Source organism: Taeniopygia guttata, chromosome 6 (genome assembly GCF_048771995.1).
Source record: "Taeniopygia guttata chromosome 6, bTaeGut7.mat, whole genome shotgun sequence".
NCBI lineage: Eukaryota > Metazoa > Chordata > Aves > Passeriformes > Estrildidae > Taeniopygia > Taeniopygia guttata.
Window position 1 is genome coordinate 3,763,327 of NC_133031.1, and position 19,779 is coordinate 3,783,105.

At 55.3% G+C, this 19,779-nt stretch overlaps 5 protein-coding genes across 10 annotated transcripts in view; 3 read left to right on the top strand and 2 right to left on the bottom strand.

The window, feature by feature from the left end:
- The window catches only part of TUBGCP2 (tubulin gamma complex component 2), a 23,356-nt gene extending 13,971 nt beyond the window's left edge, over window positions 1-9,385 (bottom strand). For 3 of the 5 annotated variants that reach the window (XM_072930848.1, XM_072930849.1, XM_002186606.6), the window contains exons 1-8: window positions 9,251-9,355; window positions 6,741-6,913; window positions 5,907-6,035; window positions 5,425-5,601; window positions 2,351-2,510; window positions 1,754-1,961; window positions 955-1,154; window positions 292-481 (exon numbers count right to left, since the gene is read on the bottom strand). In XM_072930848.1, the coding sequence (XP_072786949.1) occupies window positions 292-481; window positions 955-1,154; window positions 1,754-1,961; window positions 2,351-2,510; window positions 5,425-5,601; window positions 5,907-6,035; window positions 6,741-6,890 (1,214 nt within the window). In that variant the 5' untranslated portion in view covers window positions 6,891-6,913; window positions 9,251-9,355. Of the gene's footprint in view, window positions 1-291; window positions 482-954; window positions 1,155-1,753; window positions 1,962-2,350; window positions 2,511-5,424; window positions 5,602-5,906; window positions 6,036-6,740; window positions 6,914-7,950; window positions 8,096-9,250 lie in introns of all 5 variants that reach the window. The other 2 variants (XM_072930847.1, XM_032749063.3) reach the window with 1 other exon arrangement.
- ZNF511 (zinc finger protein 511) lies at window positions 9,300-12,678 on the top strand. 2 transcript variants are annotated; one of them, XM_041716941.2, is made up of 6 exons: window positions 9,300-9,527; window positions 9,900-9,973; window positions 10,710-10,911; window positions 11,008-11,132; window positions 11,375-11,560; window positions 12,072-12,678. In XM_041716941.2, exons 1-6 carry the CDS (start codon window positions 9,300-9,302, stop codon window positions 12,139-12,141), a joined length of 885 nt encoding a protein of 294 aa, XP_041572875.2. In that variant the 3' UTR covers window positions 12,142-12,678. The 2 variants fall into 2 exon arrangements, with proteins under 2 accessions (XP_041572875.2, XP_030131583.4); XM_030275723.4 differs by lacking the exon at window positions 9,300-9,527 and adding an exon at window positions 9,601-9,786.
- Window positions 12,679-14,378: 1,700 nt separating this feature from the next.
- On the top strand, window positions 14,379-19,779 carry PRAP1 (proline rich acidic protein 1). The gene is made up of 5 exons (XM_072930852.1): window positions 14,379-14,488; window positions 14,611-14,683; window positions 14,766-14,824; window positions 15,178-18,529; window positions 19,073-19,779. Exons 1-4 carry the CDS (start codon window positions 14,394-14,396, stop codon window positions 15,515-15,517), a joined length of 567 nt encoding a protein of 188 aa, XP_072786953.1. The 5' UTR covers window positions 14,379-14,393; the 3' UTR covers window positions 15,518-18,529; window positions 19,073-19,779.
- On the bottom strand, window positions 16,014-18,290 carry ECHS1 (enoyl-CoA hydratase, short chain 1). The gene is given in 8 exon segments (NM_001161810.1): window positions 16,014-16,253; window positions 16,350-16,417; window positions 16,503-16,622; window positions 16,700-16,804; window positions 16,901-17,000; window positions 17,081-17,208; window positions 17,280-17,477; window positions 18,156-18,290. Coding segments are annotated over 8 exon segments (906 nt in total). The 5' UTR covers window positions 18,277-18,290; the 3' UTR covers window positions 16,014-16,187.
- SPRN (shadow of prion protein) lies at window positions 19,080-19,779 on the top strand. Its single transcript, XM_030275730.4, has one exon. The coding sequence runs from the start codon at window positions 19,080-19,082 to the stop codon at window positions 19,488-19,490; it is 411 nt and encodes a 136-aa protein (XP_030131590.1). The 3' UTR covers window positions 19,491-19,779.

Here is a 19,779-nt window from a genome sequence, read left to right on the forward strand (position 1 = left end):
TTGTCAGTGCAGGGGTGAGGAAACATGCCTTTGACCACCTTCTCACCAGCAGAAAGGCATTATTTTCAGATATTTTACCTTCAGCTTTGCCCCCACCTTAGGATTCTGAAAACGTGAGAAATAGAAATGCTGCATAAAACTATCAAATACAGCAAAATGCTTCAAGCAACTCTACAAAAGCCAAAACACTTCCAAGAGGGTTGTTTCAGGCCCCCAGGGAACAGAAACTCGACAAAGCAGATCAGTATTTCTGAAGTTTTGCATTTAATGTCATTTTTTACTGTTCTTTACCTGTATGGATCATTAATGATGCCTCTATAGATCCACTTTTCCAGGATTTCAAAGTAAGGCACACTGGCTGCCTTGGTTAAATACAGGCACAGCTCCTGGGCCTGGCTGTCCCCTGTGTAATTGAAAGTCTTGTCATGGAGCAAGCTCAGGGTTGATCCTCCCATACATTCACCCTTATCCACAGAAGTAGCTGGAATTAAAAAAAAAAAAAAAACCAACAAAAAACAACAATATAAGACACTAACATCCTGAAAAGTCCCGAAACAAAACCCTAAATGGTCCCCAGATTGGACATGGACCCCTGAGCTGCCTGTGTAGCTGTAAGCAAGGGGCTGGACTAGGAACTTCCAGGGATTATACCCACACAGAGCTGGAGAGGAGTCTGGAAAGGAGCTGAGGAGAGGCAGCAGTGGTGGATACAGCTGATGGGAAGGGCAAGGGCTGTGAAGGCAAAAGGCCAGAGGTGCCTCCTGACAGCTCCAAAGGCACATTCAGCCCTAGAACCTGAATGCTCTTCTCCAGAAGTGCAGTGCCTGAACAATTCCCCTGGCGTTCTTCTTTAATAAAGCAGGAAATCAAAACGAGACATGCCCTGCCTGCTTGGCTACCCTGCACAGTTCTCACAAGCTGTCCACATGTAAGGACTGTATTTTGGAAATTTACCCAGTGAAGCCAGAATCTCCAGGGTCCTCATTGTGGGCTGGATGTAAAACCACAGCTTCTGCAGTGACAGAAGGCCCTGCCTCTGAAGATGCTCCAGCTGGGTAATTAATATCATGTATTCCTTGATTAGAGTCCGCATGGCTGCAGCCAGAGCATGATTTACCTGTCCATACTCAAAAGAAGACTTCTCCTCTATAAACCTGTAAAAAGCAAAATGAAAACTCTTTCAGGCAATGCAACTTGTATAATTTTCAATAATTCTGCCTTCAGGACACTGTGCAGGCACACCAGTGGATGCCATGCTGGGAAGCACAACAGTCCCTCTCCCTTATTTCCCATCCCACACTTCCTAGAAGGGAAAGCTGTGGGAAGATGTTTCCTCCCCAGCCACAAGAGAACTAGAACCATTTGTAAAAGCACTGTGTAGAAACTGAGAACCAGCACACAAAGGTTCTCTCAGTCCTGGATGCCCAGAGGGGAGCAAAAAGCAGGAAATATGGAAAATTCCATAGCAGAGAGGGAAGAGAAGCCAGAAGAGGCAGATATATCCTAACTGCACTTTACCTGAAGTTACCAAGGCCAAAACTGGAAAGAACAAAGCTGTGTGAATGAAAAAGCGAACTGGCAGCACAGAGGAAAAACTAAGCAAAGGAAATGTAGTTAAAATTGACCTGAATCAATTGTCACTTATTTTATACCCCGCTAGCTTAAATTAAGCATGGAAGTGAACACCTGCCCAATGGCAGACTCTCCATCCTCAGAGGGGAGCCCCCTCCCCTGACAAAAACCACCTCAGTACCTGGTGACAGCAGAGTAGCTGGCTGCCACAGGAAGAATCCTGGTCACCAACTCCTTGATGGACAAGTCCAGGTTTGGATCGAGTGAGAAGGCTCTGTTCTGCCTGCCCACAAGGGCCTGTGCTGTGATGTACCTTCCATCCACGCCAATCAGCACGTACAGCAGGTCCTCCACAATCATGGATTCCTGGGAGGCCAGTGGCAAAGTGCCTGTTTCCAAAGAGGAGACAAAAAAAGGACACAATGTGCCATCATCCACCTGTTTCAGCCTTGTACCTTGCTTTCCTGGAGAACAGAATCCTTTGCTCATTTCTGCCCAAATCCAGCAGGCAGGATCAGACATCCAACACCTGTAGCCAAGAGAACACCAGCCACAGCTCCTGCTGCTGATCCTGCCACCCAAAAGTGCCCAGTTACTTCCAACACCAACAACTTCCCTGACCTCCTAGCCACCAAACTATTCAAATACCCAGAAAACAGCACGAAGATAAAAAAAAGTGCCAAGAGCCAAGTTTTGCTGAGTGTGAACATCTGAACAGCATTTCTGAAGGAGAACAAAACACTACCAATTAATGTAATTTTCCCTGTGTTTCACATACCTATTGGTACTGTTGTGTCAGTGCTTAGACTGGTGCCAATTAAGAAATCCCCAATAAGTGCAGGTCTCTCATACACCCAGGATGGAAATACTGGAATGGGCTGACCAGAATTCTTCTTGTTCTGCTTATCCCGGAGGATTTTTCGTGTAAGCTCAAGAGGCTGTTGGAGAAAGAGAGAGGGGGAAAGAAAGGAAAAAAACCAGGAGACATTCAGAAGTCCAAGAAATGTTTAATTTCAAGGAGAAATTGACTGCAAACCAATTGATGGACTTGAGAACAGAAAGCAGAATAGCTGGTATTTCAGTAGCATGGTGTAGCGTTTAATTTCCCAGTGCCACCTAGTCTATTTCTCCCACTGCTGCAAAAAGTGCGTATTTTTTATACATTTGACCTTTTTTTGTGGAGGTACATCAAATAATGCCTTTCTGCATCTGTCCACAGTGGCCTGGGTGCTGGGGCACAGCCAGGGAAGCAGAATGGGGACATGCACAACCAGCAGGCAGTGGTTGTTGGTTTGGAGAGAGCACCACATGAAAGCAGCAAACTCCTTCCAGAAGCACCAGCATCCTATTCCAGGGGCACTGAACACCTCTGAACTCAATGCCAAATGCAACCCAGACAAATCCACCCACAAAGAGCTGGAAAATGATGGAGCTTTTTGCTCTGAGTGGGAGCTGGCGAAGGAAGTGAGCTCTTGAAGACTGAAAGACTTTCCACCCCCAGCTCTGACACTAAAATAAATGGAGTGCAAGATCAATCATCAGCTGGGGAAGCTTGTGAGATGCACAACCTACATGAACATTTGGAGCCCCAAGTGCACAAAGACAGGGCTGATGAAGGCCATTTCTGAAACTGCACAGATGTGTGTGTGAAAAGGGATATGCACAGGCTCATTTTACTTTCTTATTTACATCATGTGTGGGTGATCTGCTGAAAGGACCTCGGTTTCCTCTGCTCCTCGAACAGAACTGGGACTTTCATGTGGAGAAATAGGAAGCATCAAACAAGCTGCCAGCAGTTCAAAGGATGGCTAAACCCCACATGAAACTGCAAACCTCAGTTGGCTGTATGAACATGTTCTGCTTGGGAGAAGGGCAGCCACCAGTAGGTCTTCCCAAAAGGCAGGCAAGAAAAATTTCTTCACTGAGAGAGTGGTTAATCATTGGAACAAGTTCCCCGGGGAAATGGTGGTGTCACCACCTCTAGAAGTGTTCAAAACATGAGCAGAAATGGCAGCTGGGGACATGGTTTAGTGGGCATGGTGATATTCAGTCCAGAGATGGACTCGATGACTCTCTGATTTTACTCTAAACAAGAGGCACTGTATTTATTCTATATGTTTATTCTGTGTTTATTCTATAACAAGGGCACTTCTGTTGCAGTTCATCCATTTCTAGTGTGACTTTGTTAGGTCAAAAAAGTCAACATTTTGGCTATAAAGGACACATCCACCCGAAAACGAACACTCAACTTAGCCCACCTCCATGAATCCTGGACCAAAACTGGTCCAAGCAGTGACTCCAATCCCTGCATGATCTCTCTGTCAGTGCCAAGCAATCCCAGGGCAGATGGCACAGCACTTGTGGCACTGGTGACAAAGCACATATCTCAGGGGCATGAATCACCTTCTCTGTAACTTGAAATTTAGGTCCCTGTCACTGCAGGCTTCAACAACAGCCTGGAGAAAACTGCCAGGGCTGAGAACACGGCCCTCAGGTGGCACCCCAACAGCCCTGGCACAGGGTGGCACTTTGCCACTGTGCAGCTGACATCTTGAGCAATGGCAGTGCCAACATCCATGGAGGGGGACGAAGGGCTCGTCTCTGAGCTCCAAAAAACACCTCCAGCTCCATCTGTGACCCTCACAGACACAAGATCTGGGTCACAGGCTGAGCAGACCTAACACTTCCAAGGAATGTCCTCCTGTCCCAGCCCTCACTGACTCACCAGGACCGAGCACCAGCCCATCAGAGCCTTTTAACACAGCTGCAGCTCTTTAAGTCTGAAGAGACTGCAAATGGAGCAGCAGGGAAGCACAAATCTTGGCTTGTGATGGCATTTCGATCCCTCTGGCTGTGAATTGCACATCCCAGAGAACGGCACTTCCAGGTCTTTCCTCTTTTAGCAAGTTCACACATAAATTGTGGTAAGATCAGTTATCTCCCTGGAAATTCATCTTCCCTACATGATCTAAATCACCCACTTGACTCAGATTGTCTGTGAAGGATCTGGATGAGTCAGGCCCCAGTGTCTGTGCAGTATTTCAGTGGATGTGGGACAAGGCTGGTCTCAACACTGCTGGCAGGGTGAGGGGTTGGACCCTTTGTTTAGGATTTGAGTTCTCCTCCACCATCACATTCATGTAGAGCCCTTCAAGCCCAGACACCCAAAGCATGGGAGGTCCATCCCTCTTGCCATCGAGGGCCTGAAGTGACCTGAGGCTTGTCCCCTGATAGATTTTGCTGAGAAGGCATTATGGACCTCTGAGCATCTTTTTCCCCTTCCCCTCTGTCCAAAGAATTTTCCATACACTGTTGCCCCTCTGCCTCCTGCAGCCAAAATATCCTCATCTTGACCCATGAGTTTTTCACCATATTTTTTTCTCTCCCTGTCCTGTTTGTCAGGTCAAGCCACCTCAATACAATATTTGTATTTTATACAAATAATGACAGGAAACAGAATTTGGGATTTAAGTAATAAATGGCCCTTTTGCACACTGACCTCATAACCTACTGCTGCTAATGAAATGTTTAACTGTTTGCTAAGCCTGTGTCTACAGCTGGTTTTCCTCTTCCTTTCTGTCTTTTCCATGATTTCCAGGTTGCTCCAAGCCCTGACCTTGGACACTTCCAGGGATGGAGCAGCCCCAGCTGCTCTGGGCAGCCTGTGCCAGCTTCCTCACAGGGAAGAATTTAACTGTGAATTTAACCTTGAATAACCTCAAAGAACATAACCTTAACTGACTGGAATAGAAAAAGGCCACTTTTACTAAGAACAGCACCAAGATTTAATATTGTCTGACTAACAAAAGGGATGATTTTGTGCCCAGAGCTTGGGAAGGAAGGGCTTTGTACCTGCTGTGCACTGGAGTTGGCCGTGACGCTGCCCAGCTGCTTGCGCAGCTCCTCCAGCTCCTGCAGAGACATCTTGGAAGTGGAGGAGGGGATGGAAAAATTCGTACTGCTGCTGGTGGCTGCATTTGCTGCGAGTTCTGCCCTCTCTTTAGCATTTTGTTGCAGATAGTGGAGTGTCTGTACATAGACAAGCAAAGAAAAGGTTTTGTGAATGCTGGGCAGTACAATCGAAAGCAAGAAACACATGGCCATACCCTGGCTGTGCTGAGTCTAACCACAGATCTCTCTGTCCCAGTTTTCCATGTCTTAGTGACCTATATCAAGAGGAACACAACTCTCAATAGTGCTTTAATAACTCAGTGAAAGCTAGAACTAGTTATTTGTTGATTTCTACAGATTTCACTGAACTTTAATTCAAGCTGGGCTTGAAATCATTGCATTGTTGCAACTCTTCAACATCCAGTTCTAAACAAGGAACCAACCTCTTTGTCTTCAGTGAGTTTGGACAGCAGGTAAACTAAAGAATCCAGATGTCTTGTGTTTTTAGACTTCAGCTCATCGTACTTCTTTAGAAAATCTTCAGGTGTTCGAGTAAACTCTGCTATTTTCACCTGTAAAACACCACGTTAATCTTAAATGGAGTTACAATGAAAATGAAATGTAATTAGAGCAAACACACAGCTCAGGCTACAAAGATGCCAAGTTTCAGGCAGAGTTAGAGACTCTCTAGCACTTAGAGCTCGACTGGTGGATTGCTTTTAAAAATGAAAACAAAAAGCAGCCTTATAGCCATAAAAGCTATATGAGTTATATAGCTATAAAAGTGTATGAGTCTGGTCATGAGTACCAGGCTTTAATCTCTAATATTTGGGTGATATTCAGAAGAAAAAAGCCACATGTTAGTCATATAACTGCATTTTATACAGTTTTCATTTCATCATGGAATCAAGGAAAGATTTGGGTGGGAACTTCAAGGTGATCTTGTTCCACCCCGTGCCATGGGCAGGGACACTTCCCACTATCCCAGCTTGCTCCAAGCCCCATCCAGCCTGGACCTGGACACTTCCAAGGATCCAGGGACACAGATCCTCCCAGGAAACAACTCCTTCCCAACACACCACAAAACAACCTCCTTCTTTGAACTTTCCCACACCCCAGCCCTAACAGTCCTCTTCTCCCTCAAGGATTCCACCTCTTCCCACGCAGACCTCCCACTTCACACCCAGAACCGCGACCCCCAGACCCGACCACAGGTCTTTCTCCCTAGATGGACACCAAGAGGACGAGCTGTTCTGCCCAGAAGAAGGGGGCAGGACCTTGGCACTGTGGGCAGAGACGTTGGTGGTGACGTAGGGCGTGCGGTTCTTCTGCAGCAGCTCGATGTAGACCTCGGCGCCCTCCCCGCCGTGCACCCGCAGCAGGCTCAGCAGCTCGTTCACGTCGTGGTGGATGCGGAACTCGCTCATGCTCCCAGCTCGGGCCACCAGCCCTGGGGACACGGCAACCAGGGGTTATTCCTGCTCCCAGGGGTTATTCCCTGCTCCCAGGGAAAGCAGCCCCGCCAGGGAGATGCTTCTGGAACATGGAGATGTTCGGCTGGGACAAATGAGGAGGAAGCAAATCAAGCAGGGATACTCCTTGTATGGTTTGGGTTGGAAGGGACCTCAAAGCCCATCTCATTCTGATGCCTCAGGTTTAGCTTTTACATTTTTCACATTCTGTGCTGCTTTAGTGCGTAAGTCTGGGCTTCATATTATGGGATGGTGAGCTCTCTTCACAGAGCAGGGAGACAAAACAATTCCTTCTCTAGCTGGGGACCAAGGACAAATGATCCAAATCTCAGGCCCAAGAGCACAAACAATGGTGAATTGAAGAGAGAAAAAAAAAAAAAGCAGGATAGGACTTCATGGGCTAAAGCTGGAATTGGACAATGAACTCCAATGTGCAAATGGAGCAGAACTGATCAAAGTGAGAGCCCCTGTGAGGGCTCGTGCATTTTGTGACCATTTTGGTTCATCTTGGGCACAGCCCTGGCTGGGCTCTTGTGCTGCCCAAGGTGGATCCATTGAGGAGATCCTTTTAATAAATCCCTGCTTTATTCTTTAGCTCTGTCTGGCCTCTGTTCTAGGTCAGCCTTCTCCAGGCATCAGTGCCACCCCTGCCATGGGCAGGGACACCTTCCACTGTCCCAGGCTGCTCCAAGCCCTGTCCAGCCTGGCCTTGGGCACTGCCAGGGATCCAGGGGCAGCCACAGCTGCTCTGGGCTGCTGCAGCTGGGACAGCTCCAGCCAGGAAGTCTAAGCCTGAGGGAGAATCTTAAATTTGGGTTGGCCAGCAGAGGATTTTCTCATTCAGAAGGAATGAGGGAAGCACTGCTTGGTGTCCTGACAAGCTGACCCCACTGCTGCTTCTGAAAACACCACAAAGCAGTTTTCCCCAAGTTTAGGGGTCCTCCTATTCCACTGCCCACTTTATTAAATTCACTCAAATCCTGGAGAATATCTAAATAACAACTTTAATACTGACACAGAACCCTGAGATGAGCTCAGCAGGTCAGAGCCTGGTGCTAAAACCACCCAGGCTGTGGGTCAATCCTGGAATGGGCCATTCACTTAAGAGCAGGACTTGATGATCCTTGTGGGTCCCTTCCAGCTCAGAATATCCTGTGATTCTGTAAATCAGAAGTAAGACCCTGAGTCAGGAACCATGGAGATAAATAAGGAGCTTCACATGACACCCTGCAGAGATTGCATCAAGCAGATACACTCCACATCCACGTATCAAACACAAGGACACAGTTCTGTTTTGCCAAGATCATGGAATCGCTTAGGCTGGAAGGGATCCCTGCAAGCCTTGGTCCAACTCCCCACTCAAAACTGACTCGAGTTAGAACAGGCTGCTGCAGCCCAAGCTTAAATCTCTTTAAGGGCGCAGCTTCCCCAGCACCTGGGGCCGTGATCCCGCTGGGATTTCCCACGGGCTGCCCAAGCGCCAGGATATGTGGAATAAATAAATAGACTGCACCCCTTGGGGCAGTTATGAAGTGGGTATGTATTGTCAGCGCCCGGCACAAGTGAGATCGCTCTCCAAGACTTGTGCCCTTGTTGCCCATAAAGAGAACACAAAACAACCGAAGTCGTTTTATGCGGTGCTTTATTGAGGGCCCTGGGAGCCTGAGGACTAATGTCCAAAGTCAGAGCCCCCCGAGCTAACAAATCATTGCGTTTATATAGAGTCTATATCAACGGTTGCTTAATTCAACACATATTTGTCGACGTTACACTCCAACAATCATTTATTTACAAATTAATCCTGGTTTAAATTGAACATTTTTTATGATCATAAATTCTCTTCACTCTGTTAGGTAAAAACAATGTATTCCCCCAAGATCTACCTATCCATCTTGTGAATAATGACATGTTCTACCGCAGCCTACTCTTGGAATGTATTCTGAGATAAGTTCCTACCTCTCCAGTATTCCGTACTGCCCTTACCTAACAACTGTTTCTAACAACACACAGCCTATGGCCTACTAAGAATTCTAAGCCTTAGCCGAACTACTTCTACTAAACTTTTGTTAGTCTGAAATGCAACACCCTGAGCTTTAGTCTGACCCAAACCTTTATTCCCAAAGGTAGGGAAGGAGAAGATGCAGGAGCTGGGCTGGACACGGAGCGGCCTGCGGGGGCACCGCGCCCCGGCACAGCGGGGGGATCGCCACCGCCAGCACCCCCCGCATCATCCCACCCTCCATACCCTACTCCACCTTATCCCATTCTATTAAATTAATTTAATTCAATGTAATTCAATTTGATCTCGGCCCTACCTGCCCGCCCGGAAACGCCGCCGCTGGCGCCGGGAAGCGCGCCCCGCGCATGCGCGGCGGGCGGCGCGGGAACTGCCTCAGCGCGGCCCGCGCAGGCGCACTGCGCTCCGCCCTTCCCGCCATGCTGCCGCTGCCGCCGCGCCTCCGCCGCCTCCTCCGTGAGGGGCTCCCGCCGCTCCCGCCGGACCCCCCGGCCCCGCCGCCCCCTCCGCCCGCGCCGCCCTTCTCCTTCGCCCCCCGCCGCCTCCACCTCGGCCCCCAGCACCCGCTCTTCGAGGTGAGGCGGCGCGGCGGGGCCCCCTCACGGAGGAGGCGGCGGGCGGCGCGGGAACTGCCTCAGCGCGGCCCGCGCAGGCGCACTGCGCTCCGCCCTTCCCGCCATGCTGCCGCTGCCGCCGCGCCTCCGCCGCCTCCTCCGTGAGGGGCTCCCGCCGCTCCCGCCGGACCCCCCGGCCCCGCCGCCCCCTCCGCCCGCGCCGCCCTTCTCCTTCGCCCCCCGCCGCCTCCGCCTCGGCCCCCAGCACCCGCTCTTCGAGGTGAGGCGGCGCGGCGGGGCTGTGCGGGGCCGCTCCCGGCGTGGTTCCCCCGAGCAGAAGGGTTCCGCTGTGTCCTGCAGCCCCAAACAGCGCCGCTCTCTGCTCCTCTCTAGGATGGGGACGTGCACAGGCACCTCTACCTGCAGGGCGTCCTCAGCAGCCTCCAGGAGGTGGCCGAGAGACCCAAGTGAGTGAGGCGGTCTCGTCTGAGCCCGCCCGTCGTGGAATCAAGGAATGGTTTGGGTTGGAAGGGTCCTTAAAGATCATCTCGTTCCTCCCCCCTACCATGGGCAGGGGCACCTTCTGCTGCCCCAGGCTGCTCCAAGCCCTGCCCAGCCTGGCCTCGGGCACTGCCAGGGATCCAGGGGCAGCCACAGCTGCTCTGGGCTGCTGCAGCTGGCACAGGTCTAAGCAGGAAGGCCAAGCCTAGAGGAGAATCTTGGTCTTGCTCTTGTGTTTAAAAGCCAGGAAGTACTTTTGAGTGCTGTGTGAGATTCACCTATGGATAACCCTTAAAAAAATCACTGGAGCTGTCATCCACAACTTCAACTTTCAGCTTAGACAGCTAATTTATTTATTAATGGCTTGTTTGTTCTTCACCGAAGTACCATTTAACAGGAGCCATAATGGTTAATAAGTTTCCAATGGCAAATAATTTTCTAGCTGCCAGCATCACCACGATCTTTGTTCCATTGCACCTGGCATTTAATTTTAAGTATTAGGCACAAAAAAGTGCCACAAGTGTGTCTGCAGGTGTGGGCCTAGTGGAAGGTGCCCCTGCCCATGGCAAGGGGTTGGAATCAGATGAGCTTTGTGGTCCAATCCAACCCAAGCCATCCTGGGATTATAAAGTCATCTAGAGGGCATTTTTGCAGCTGAATTTAAAGCTTTAATTTTAGCTTAAAGTCCTGATTTCCCTGCAGGGTGTCCGAGTTCAGCTGCCACATCTCTGGCTGCAGCCAGGTGTTTGACACGCTGGAGAGCTACGAGCACCACTACAACACCCTGCACAGGAACGTCTGCTCCTTCTGCAAGCGCTCCTTTCCCTCTGGGAATCTCCTGGATATCCACATCTTGGAGTGGCACGACTCCCTTTTCCAGATAATGGCTGAGAAGCAAAATATGGTGAGCTGCCATGCCCAGCCCTTGCCTCGTGCTTGGTATATGCTTGTTTTTTTTTTCCAGTTATGTCTTTTTTCCTTTCTCCTCCTTGCCTTTCAGTACCAGTGCCTGGTGGAAGGCTGCACGGAGAAGTTCAAGAGCAGCAAGGACAGGAAGGATCACTTGGTGACCGTGCACCTTTATCCTGCTGACTTTCGCTTTGACAGGCCCAAGAAGGTGAAAAGGTAACTGCAGAACTTTCCTCCTGTCCTGCAAGGAAAGTGTGAGGGAACTGGGATTGTTCAGCTCTGAGGTGACCTAAGTGTGGTCTTACAGTGCTTCCATTCCCAGAGGGCAGGGATAGATGGGATATTGGGAAGGAATCCATCCCAGATGGACTCGTTTCCTTATGAAGTACCTTTGACTTCCTTGGCTCTGGGCTCACGTGGCAGCTCCTGAGCCAGGATGTAAAATTTTGCCTCTGCAGTGGCTCCAAGCACACAAGCTCTCCCATGGAGCAGGGCGGCAGCGTGCCCATGGATGTGAGCGTGGAGATGGCACAGCAATTCCAAGTGAATGCCATGGAAACAGGGCCTGAGGAGAACATGGAGATCTCTCAGCCTGCAGCCAGCCCCGGCCCCTCGCTGCCAGAGAAACGTCTCTACAAATCCAGGTCAGTACTTTGGCCTCAGGGGCAAAAGGGGCTGGGAGCACTCCATCTTATCAGCCCTTTGCAGCCTGCCTTGGGGTGTTCCTGTGCTGAAGATAAACCAGGCAGGAATCCCAAGAGTGCTTCCAAAGCCATTTTTGAAAGAAGGAAGTGTAAGGAGGAACAGGATGTGGTTACACTGTGGGAGCTGTGTTTGTCTGCCCACCTGATCTCTTCCCAAGGTATTGCAGGATGCTGCTTCTGCTCTCCTGCTCCTCAACCACTGCAGCTACCCAGGTGTTACATTTGGTAACACCTTGTTGTAAAGAGCCCTCCAGGACAGGAATGTGCAGAGTACACAGAGAATCCAACCAGTATTTCACCTGTTCTTTAAATTATTTGGTGATTTACATGTCCTGCTCCTCCAATTCCTTGCTCTTCCCAGTCTAGGAGCTTAAAATGCCCCACAGAGCATCCCAGCGAGCTTGTGAGGGCTGGGCTCTTAACATGGATTAAAACCTGTCTCCCTTTCCAGGATCCCATCCACAATTTGCTTTGGACAAGGTGCCACCCGAGGATTTAAAGGACCACGGAAAAAAGTCTGAAGGTCAGTGCAGCCGATTTGTGCAAGATGAGCGGGCATGGAGCCAGTGCCACCAGGGATATTGCCAGTTCCCACTCCATGGAATAAACCACCCAAACCAGTTAAAGCTCTGCCAGCATTTGGGCACTTGTTCCTGATGGCAAACAGAACTGGCAGCACCCAACTGAGTTAAGAATCCTCAGGATTTGAGGAAAGGGAATCCAGAACGTGTGGTGAAGTGTTAAGGAAACTAGCCTGCAGCTGAGGCTGCATGGGACTGGGTGTTTCATTTTTTGCCTCTTGAGGGTAAAAAAATGGATTCCAGAAGTTACAAGATGCTGACGTGACTGTATGGAAGCTGGAATAACTGAGAAAAGAAAATAGGGGGAAAAAACCTCATTGGTCCTCAGTTCTGACTTCCTCCATCTCGTTGAAGTCTCCTCTGCACCCCGGCACCTGCTCTGAAAAGTTTGTCTGGGCCAGGAGAAGCATTTTCACTGGGAGTTCAAATAAAGTGATTTCCAACCAGGTGAATAAATAAAAGAAATTTTTTACAAAATTGCTTCATAGACAATTTAAGTGCTTTTTTGAAGCCCAGGAGAGTCAGATGTGTGGAATGAACCTCCCTTCCTTTGCTGCAAATGCTGCCAAAATCAGGTTGGGATGGAGGTTGTTTTCCCTCTTGCCTTTCCCTTCCTTTGTAATTTCATCCTCCTGGAAAAAACTGGAAACACAGCCACTGATCTTGGAGTCCTGGTTAATCCTGACACGTAAAAATTGTGTACAAGGAGAAAAAAAGAGGTTTCTGGAACAATGTTTATCCAAGAAGCTTAGGATCTATAATTTTAATTTTTTTTCCCTTCCCCCTCTCTGTGAGGAACAGAAGATCAAAGGGGCTTTGAAAAATCCTTGCAAATGGGAGCAGGGAATGATGTTTACAGAGATGCAGGAGATTTCCCAGTGAGTTTTAAAAAGCTTTGCTCTGTTTAAAACTCATCCATCTTGTCCAGCCCTAATCCCTGCTCCGTGGGCTCTGGAGAGTGTTGTCTCCAGCAAGCAAACCCTGCAGCCACACAACTGCCCAGGGACATCTCTCAGCAGGGACCAAAAATCATTTCCCAACACTAAAGCCCTGAATGAGGTGTTTTTCCCCACACTGGGATATCTGGGAATGAGCAGCAGGCCCCACACTGGAGATGCCTGCAGGCTTTGGCATGTGGTGGTACAAAGGCTGGGCAGCAGCCCAGCCTGGTTTTCCTTTCTGTGTTCAGGTCCAGGAGTTCTGACCCGGGAATTCCTTTTTCCCAAAGCCCAGGGTCCCTGAGAGCCCACCCTTGCTGTTGGGAAACAAATTGTAGTTACTGATTGTCTCTTCTAGGCCACCAACTTTTCCCAGCGTCCATGGGCAACAAAGTATTTCCCAGCTGGCCAGTGGCTGTCAAAAATCCTTATTTCAAGCCAAAACTTTGAATTTTCTGTCTCTCCAGAGATCGTGCACTGTTAGGAGGACACGGACCTGCCTGCCCTGGAGAGCCCAGGGGTGCACGGGGGTGCCATGTCCCTGAGCAGCGGCACCTGGATCCACCCAGGGTCGGGAGGGACATGTGGGATGGGCGGCAGTGGCACCTGGATCCACCCAGGGTCGGGAGGGACATGTGGGATGGGCGGCAGCGGCACCTGGATCCACCCAGGGTCGGGAGGGACATGTGGGATGGGCGATAGCGGCACCTGGATCCACCCAGGGTCGGGAGGGACATGTGGGATGGGCGATAGCGGCACCTGGATCCACCCAGGGTCGGGAGGGACATGTGGGATGGGCGATAGCGGCACCTGGATCCACCCAGGGTCGGGAGGGACATGTGGGATGGGCGGCAGTGGCACCTGGATCCACCCAGGGTCGGGAGGGACATGTGGGAACGGGCGGCAGTGGCACCTGGATCCGCCCAGGGTCGGGAGGGACATGTGGGACGGGCGGTAGCGGCACCTGGATCCACCCAGGGTCGGGAGGGACATGTGGGACGGGCGGCAGTGGCACCTGGATCCACCCAGGGTCGGGAGGGACATGTGGGACGGGCGGCAGTGGCACCTGGATCCACCCAGGGTCGGGAGGGACATGTGGGACGGGCGGCAGTGGCACCTGGATCCACCCAGGGTCGGGAGGGACATGTGGGACGGGCGGCAGTGGCACCTGGATCCACTCAGGGTCGGGAGGGACATGTGGGACGGGCGGCAGTGGCACCTGGATCCACCCAGGGTCGGGAGGGACAATGTGGGATGGGCGATAGCGGCACCTGGATCCACCCAGTGCCACCAGGCTGCCACGGCAGGGACAAAGTGCGAGGCAGGTGTGACAGGGCAGCCACGGACAGGTAGGTCCCTGCCAGCCCCGGTGGGCACGGGGGGTGCTGGGGTCAGGGAGGAGCTGTGGGCCAGCGCCAGCCACACGGCTTGTGCCACCACGTCTCTGCCATCTCTCTCTTCTCCACTCGAGGACCATGGGGCTCCGCAGCGTGACCATCCTGCTGGGCACGGCCCTCCTCCTGCTGGCACCCGGCAGCACTCAGGTGAGCCCTGCCTCGACCTGCCCTCCCGCTGTCCCCTCTGTGTGACCCGTCCCCACCTTGGAACCCCCTTGTCTCCCCACAGGCTCTGAGCAGCTCCCGGTGGAAGGACCTGGCCACGGAGCAGGATTTGGCAGAGGAAAGGTAAGAGGTGCTTGCATCTGGCTTGCAAAAACCAATGAAGCAACACCCCAACATGGAAAGTGTTTCAGGGGGGAATAAATTGTAGCTTTGTGCCCCCCAAAATGAAGGGGGTCCCAGCTCCATCTCCCTTCCTCCCCAAATTATGCAAACTCCCTGAGTATGCAGCTGGTTTCTCTATTCCTTTTGTGAAACAAATACTGAAATTAGCCCCTTTGCGCCCTGAGATCCCAACTGGTGTTTTCTGGGGCGTGGGCAACTTCACCAGGGTCCCTGCACTCCCCTGGGCTAGGATTCTCCTGGGACAGGGGGGTATTTGGCAACCTCTCCTTGATGATTTTGTTCCCCTCTTCCAGCATCCTGGGCATAGGAGCACCAGAGGAGGGTGAACCAGGTATAAAGGTCTTCTCCAGCAGTGCCTGGGCTCAGAGGGGCCCACCCCAACCCCAGGCAGGACCAGAAGAGGCTCGTGACCACCTCTACCACTCCCAAGATGACACCGGGGAGGCCAGTGAGCGTGTGCCATTCTGGCTGCTGGCCCCGAAGGTGCAGAATGGCCCGGAGGAGGATCGTGACCACCTGTACCACCCCCAGGATGATGCCAGGGAGGCTGATGCCCCTGTGCCATTCCGGATGCTGGCCCCAGAGGTACAGAATGGCCCGGAGGAGGATCTTGACTACATCCACCACGGCTGAGTGGAGATGTGCCTGGGCTGTGAAGCGAGGGGTGGGGGCTGCCCCTGGGGTTTCCTGGGGAAATTTGTCCCTTCCTAATGAGCCTCGAGCCTCACCAATAAACCCACTCCCCTCTGCACGTCCTGTGGACTCCTCATCACTGCCAGAAACCTGCTGCTAATTGCAGTGCCTCCAAACCTGCAGGAACTCCCTCAGGATTACCCCAAGGTGCCAGGCAGGGCGAGGATGATGTCCTGGGACAGGAGACTCAGCCCATCACCCCTCACCCATCAGCCCAGGTGAAGCTGAGGCAAACTCAGCACACCAGTGTTATGACCCCAGAAGGTGCCACAGGCTGTCCCCTTCCCGGGCAACACCCAGACCTATGTTCCACGAGGCTGCTCTTGCCCAGCCCAGCATCAGAGAGCAGTGAGGGAGTGTGGCGGGGCTCAGTGATCCCCAACATTTCCCAGCTAAGGCAGGACCTTGCAGCAAGGATGCCCCATCTCCCAGCAGCACCTAGAAAACCCTTTAATAGCGAAGGCAGAGGTGGTCCCCACTGCTGGCTGTCACCCCAATGACATGGCTCGCCGCCGGGTCCCGGTCCCCTCTGCGGGGTAAGGCGGGGGGTGGACGGGCTGCAGGAGGCCGTGGGGACCTGCACCACCCCAGGGACCTGCAGCTCCTGGGCTCAGCTGTCGGTGAAGTTGGCCTTGCGCTTCTCCACGAATGCTGTCATCCCCTCCTTGCGGTCACTCTGGGACAAGCACAGAGGTAAGGTGACAGTGAGGTTCGGGGGGGCTGCAGCGACCCTGCTATCCCTCATGCCACAGGGCTTGATCCCCCTACTCACAGTGGCAAAGGTGGCGTAAAAGAGGCGCTTCTCTGTCCTGTTCCCCTCTGTCAGTGTCGTTTCGAAGGCTGAAAGCAAGGGACAGGTTGGGTAGACCCCTCTGCCTGGCCTTGCAGACCCCAAAGGGGTTCCCAGTTGGCCCCCAGCCCCTACCAGCATTAACTGACTCCTTTGCCATGGCAGTCACCAGCTTGGAGTTGCTGGCGATCTTCTCAGCGCAGGCAATGGCTGCGTCCAGCAGCTTCTCCACAGGGTAGATCTTGCTGACCAGACCTAGGATGCACAGTGGGAAGTGGGGGGATGGCTCTCTGCCAGACCCCTGCAGTGCCAGGGCTGTCCCACGCCCTTACCTGCCTCCTTTGCCTCCTTTGCTGAAATGCGGTCCCCGGTGAGCACCATCTCCATTGCCAGCGACTTCCCCACTGCCCTGGTCAGCCTCTGCGTCCCGCCGGCGCCTGGGGCATTCAGGGAAGGGAGAGGTTCAGAGAGGGGTACCTGGGTGTCCCCACCCCAGCTGGGATGGAAGCCCCTGGCAGGTGCCTGCTGCTCACCTGGGATGGTTCCCAGCAGGATTTCGGGTTGCCCAAACTGCGCCTTCTCCCCGGCGTAGATGATGTCGCACATCATGGCCAGCTCGCACCCGCCTCCCAGCTGGCACAGGGGAGGCAGAGATGGGTCACAGGGTGCCGGGGTGGGGACAGGGGGTGCAGGGAGATGTGGGGGACACTCACGGCGTAGCCATTGACGGCGGCGATGATGGGTTTGCGGACAACGGAGACCTTGTCCCACCCGGCGAGGAAGCCACTGCTGTAGCACTCCTGGAAGGTTTTATTCTGCATCTCCTTGATGTCTGCGCCAGCTGCAAAGGGAAGTGCAGTGGGACGCCAATCCCCTCCAAAACTTTGGGGTGAGCAGAGGCCCCCATCCTACCTGCGAAGGCTTTCTGGCTGCCGGTGAGGACGATGGCTCCCACCTCCGGGTCGCTCTCCATGGCCTCCAGCGCCCGCCGCAGCTCTGCCATGAGTCCCTCGCAGAGCGCATTGAGCGCCTGCGGCCGGTTCAGCTGGATCAGCCCCACGTTCTTCTGTGCCCCCGTCTTCTGTACCAGCAGGTACTGGAATGCAGCCCCTGCCCGCCACACCAGCACTGCCCCGTTAGCCCACCGGCTGCCGGGCACCGGGCGGACCCCCGGCCACCCTCGGCAACGCCTGGCCACCGTCACTCCGTGCTATTTAAAGGCGACCTTGATGTCAGCGGTCACCGGCAGCCGGCAGGGCAGGCTCGGAGGAGCTCCCAGTGCCACCCTAGCCCGCGAAGATGAATCCCTGTAACCACCCTGTGCTGGGACAGTGTGCGTGGTCCGCGCCCCCAGTGCTGGGATCTGGTGCATGGTCCAGCGATCCCGGTGGCCGGTGCTGGGCCGCAGTGCCGGTGCCCTGGTATGTAGTACCGGCACCCTTACATGGCGCAGGGCCCCGGTGCTCGGTGATGGGCTCTGGAGCGCAGCTCCGGAACCACGTGCAACTCGCTGGGCACAGGCCCGGCGCTGGGACCTTGTGCTGGGTCCCGGTGCCCGGTGCTGTGGCCCTGGTGAACAGCCCAGGGACTCCATGCCCGGCGCTGCGACCGCACACGGAGTACGGACGCGGTGCCCGGTGCCGTGAACTGGTGCGCATCCCAGGGACCACGAGCAGATCGATGCGCACATACCCGCCCAGGGCTAAGACCGTGCCCGGTGCAGGGACCCGGGGCGGAGCACTGAGCTGGGCCAAGCCCACCCACCCGCGGTGCCCCCCCGGTGCTCACCGGCGCTGCAGCCCCGTGCGCCGCGGGGGGCGCGGAGCGGCGGCGGGAGGCGCGCTCGGGGCAGCGCGGCGGCGGCGGCGCGGGCGGCGGGGCGCAGGAGCGCTCGCAGCGGGGCGGCCATGGCGGAGCGCGCACAGCCCCGCCCCTCCCGCCGCCGCCCATTGGTGCAGCCGGCCCCGCCCCGCCAGGCGCCGTCCCCATTGGCCGAGGCGGGGCCGGGGGCGGGGCCGCGACCCCCGGGCCGTGGGAAGGGGCGCGGGGCCCGATCGCCGCCCCGAGCGGGGGTCCCGCCGTGCTGCCCCGCGGGACGCGGCCGGGCAGCGGGTGTGGGGGGTTTAGAGGCGCCGCGGGGAACGGGAAGGGAAGGGGAAAGGGTAAGGAAGGGGGATTCCCCCGCCGCCCCCCGCGCGGGGAGACGGGGGGAGTGCGGGGGGCGCGGCGGGAGCGCGGCAGCGGGAGCGCGGCTAGGGAGGAGTAAAGAGGAGCGGAACGAGCCGGCGGCATCCCCGGGTCCGGTGAGCCCGGCGGGTGGCGAGGTAGGGGAGCGTGTGCGAGTGTGCCCTGCGGCGGGGTGTGTGCGAAGCCAGGGAAACGCGTGGGTGCGAGCGTGTGCGGGAGCATCATCCCCGCGGCCGTGCGGAACATCACCCACAGGGTTCTGCAGAGCGCGCCTGTGCGAGTGTGTGCGGGAGCATCATCCAGAGGGGCGTGCGGGAGCGTGCGTGTGCGGGAGCATCATCCACAGCGGTGGGGGGAGCGCGTTTATGCAACGCGCGGGGAGCTGCGTGTGCCGTGACACACGCGTGCGCGGCCGCAGCACACGCGCAAGCGGGACACGGCGGTGCGCGGTCCCCCGCCCGCGGCCGGGCGCGGCTGAGCGGCGAGGCTCTCCCTCCCTCCCTCCCTCCCTGCGGCAGGTGCGGGATGCGGCGGAGCGCGGCGGCGTGCTGGGCGCTGGTGCTGCTGGCCGCCACCTTCTGCGACACGGTGGCCGGCAAGGGTGGGCGCGGCGGAGCCCGCGGCGCGGCCCGCGGAGCGGCGCGGGGGGCGGCCCGCAGCAGGCCGAGGGCGGCCGTGCCCCGGTACGGCTCTGCCGGGGCGGCCCTGCGCGTGGCGGGGGCGGCGGCGGCGGGAGCGGCGGCCGGCGTGGCGGCGGGGGCGGCCCTGCGCCGGGCCCGGCTGTCCGGAGAGCTGCAAGCGGGAGACGGCGTCGAGTACCGCGACGGCAACTGGACGGCGGCCGCCAGCGCCTGGACCTCCGCCGCGCCGGCCGGGACCCCGCCGAGCCGGGCGCTGCCCTGGCTCTGCCCGCTGGCCGCCCTCCTCCGCCGCTGATGGATTTCGGAGGACCTGACTGTGCCCGGTGCACTCACGACGCCGCGAGGACCGGCCGCCCCCACACGGGGCTGAGCCCCATGCCCCGGGCGAGCAGCGGCTCCCGGGGCTATGGTCACCCACCGCCGGCGGGGCAGGACCCCCGCGGAAGACCCTCCACCACCACCCCTCCACACCGAGCCAAACCCCGCCGGCTCGGGCTCCCCTCCGCACCGCGCCCCCGTCCGTGGGACCGTGGCCTCGCCGTGTCCGGAGGCCGAGGAGGCGGCAATAAAACTGGGTGAAAGCA

What these genes read in the sequence shown, in the direction of transcription:
- PRAP1 (XM_072930852.1), top strand. Translation starts at nt 14,394, where the DNA reads ATGGGCGATAGCGGCACCTGGATCCACCCAGTGCCACCAGGCTGCCAC. An exon ending in TGGCACCCGGCAGCACTCAG is followed by an intron (nt 14,684 to 14,765) that starts GTGAGCCCTGCC and finishes GTCTCCCCACAG; the next exon opens with GCTCTGAGCAGCTCCCGGTG. An exon ending in CAGGATTTGGCAGAGGAAAG is followed by an intron (nt 14,825 to 15,177) that starts GTAAGAGGTGCT and finishes CCCCTCTTCCAG; the next exon opens with CATCCTGGGCATAGGAGCAC.
- ZNF511 (XM_041716941.2), top strand. Translation starts at nt 9,300, where the DNA reads ATGCGCGGCGGGCGGCGCGGGAACTGCCTCAGCGCGGCCCGCGCAGGC. An exon ending in AGGCCCAAGAAGGTGAAAAG is followed by an intron (nt 11,133 to 11,374) that starts GTAACTGCAGAA and finishes TTGCCTCTGCAG; the next exon opens with TGGCTCCAAGCACACAAGCT. An exon ending in AAACGTCTCTACAAATCCAG is followed by an intron (nt 11,561 to 12,071) that starts GTCAGTACTTTG and finishes CTCCCTTTCCAG; the next exon opens with GATCCCATCCACAATTTGCT.
- SPRN (XM_030275730.4), top strand. Translation starts at nt 19,080, where the DNA reads ATGCGGCGGAGCGCGGCGGCGTGCTGGGCGCTGGTGCTGCTGGCCGCC.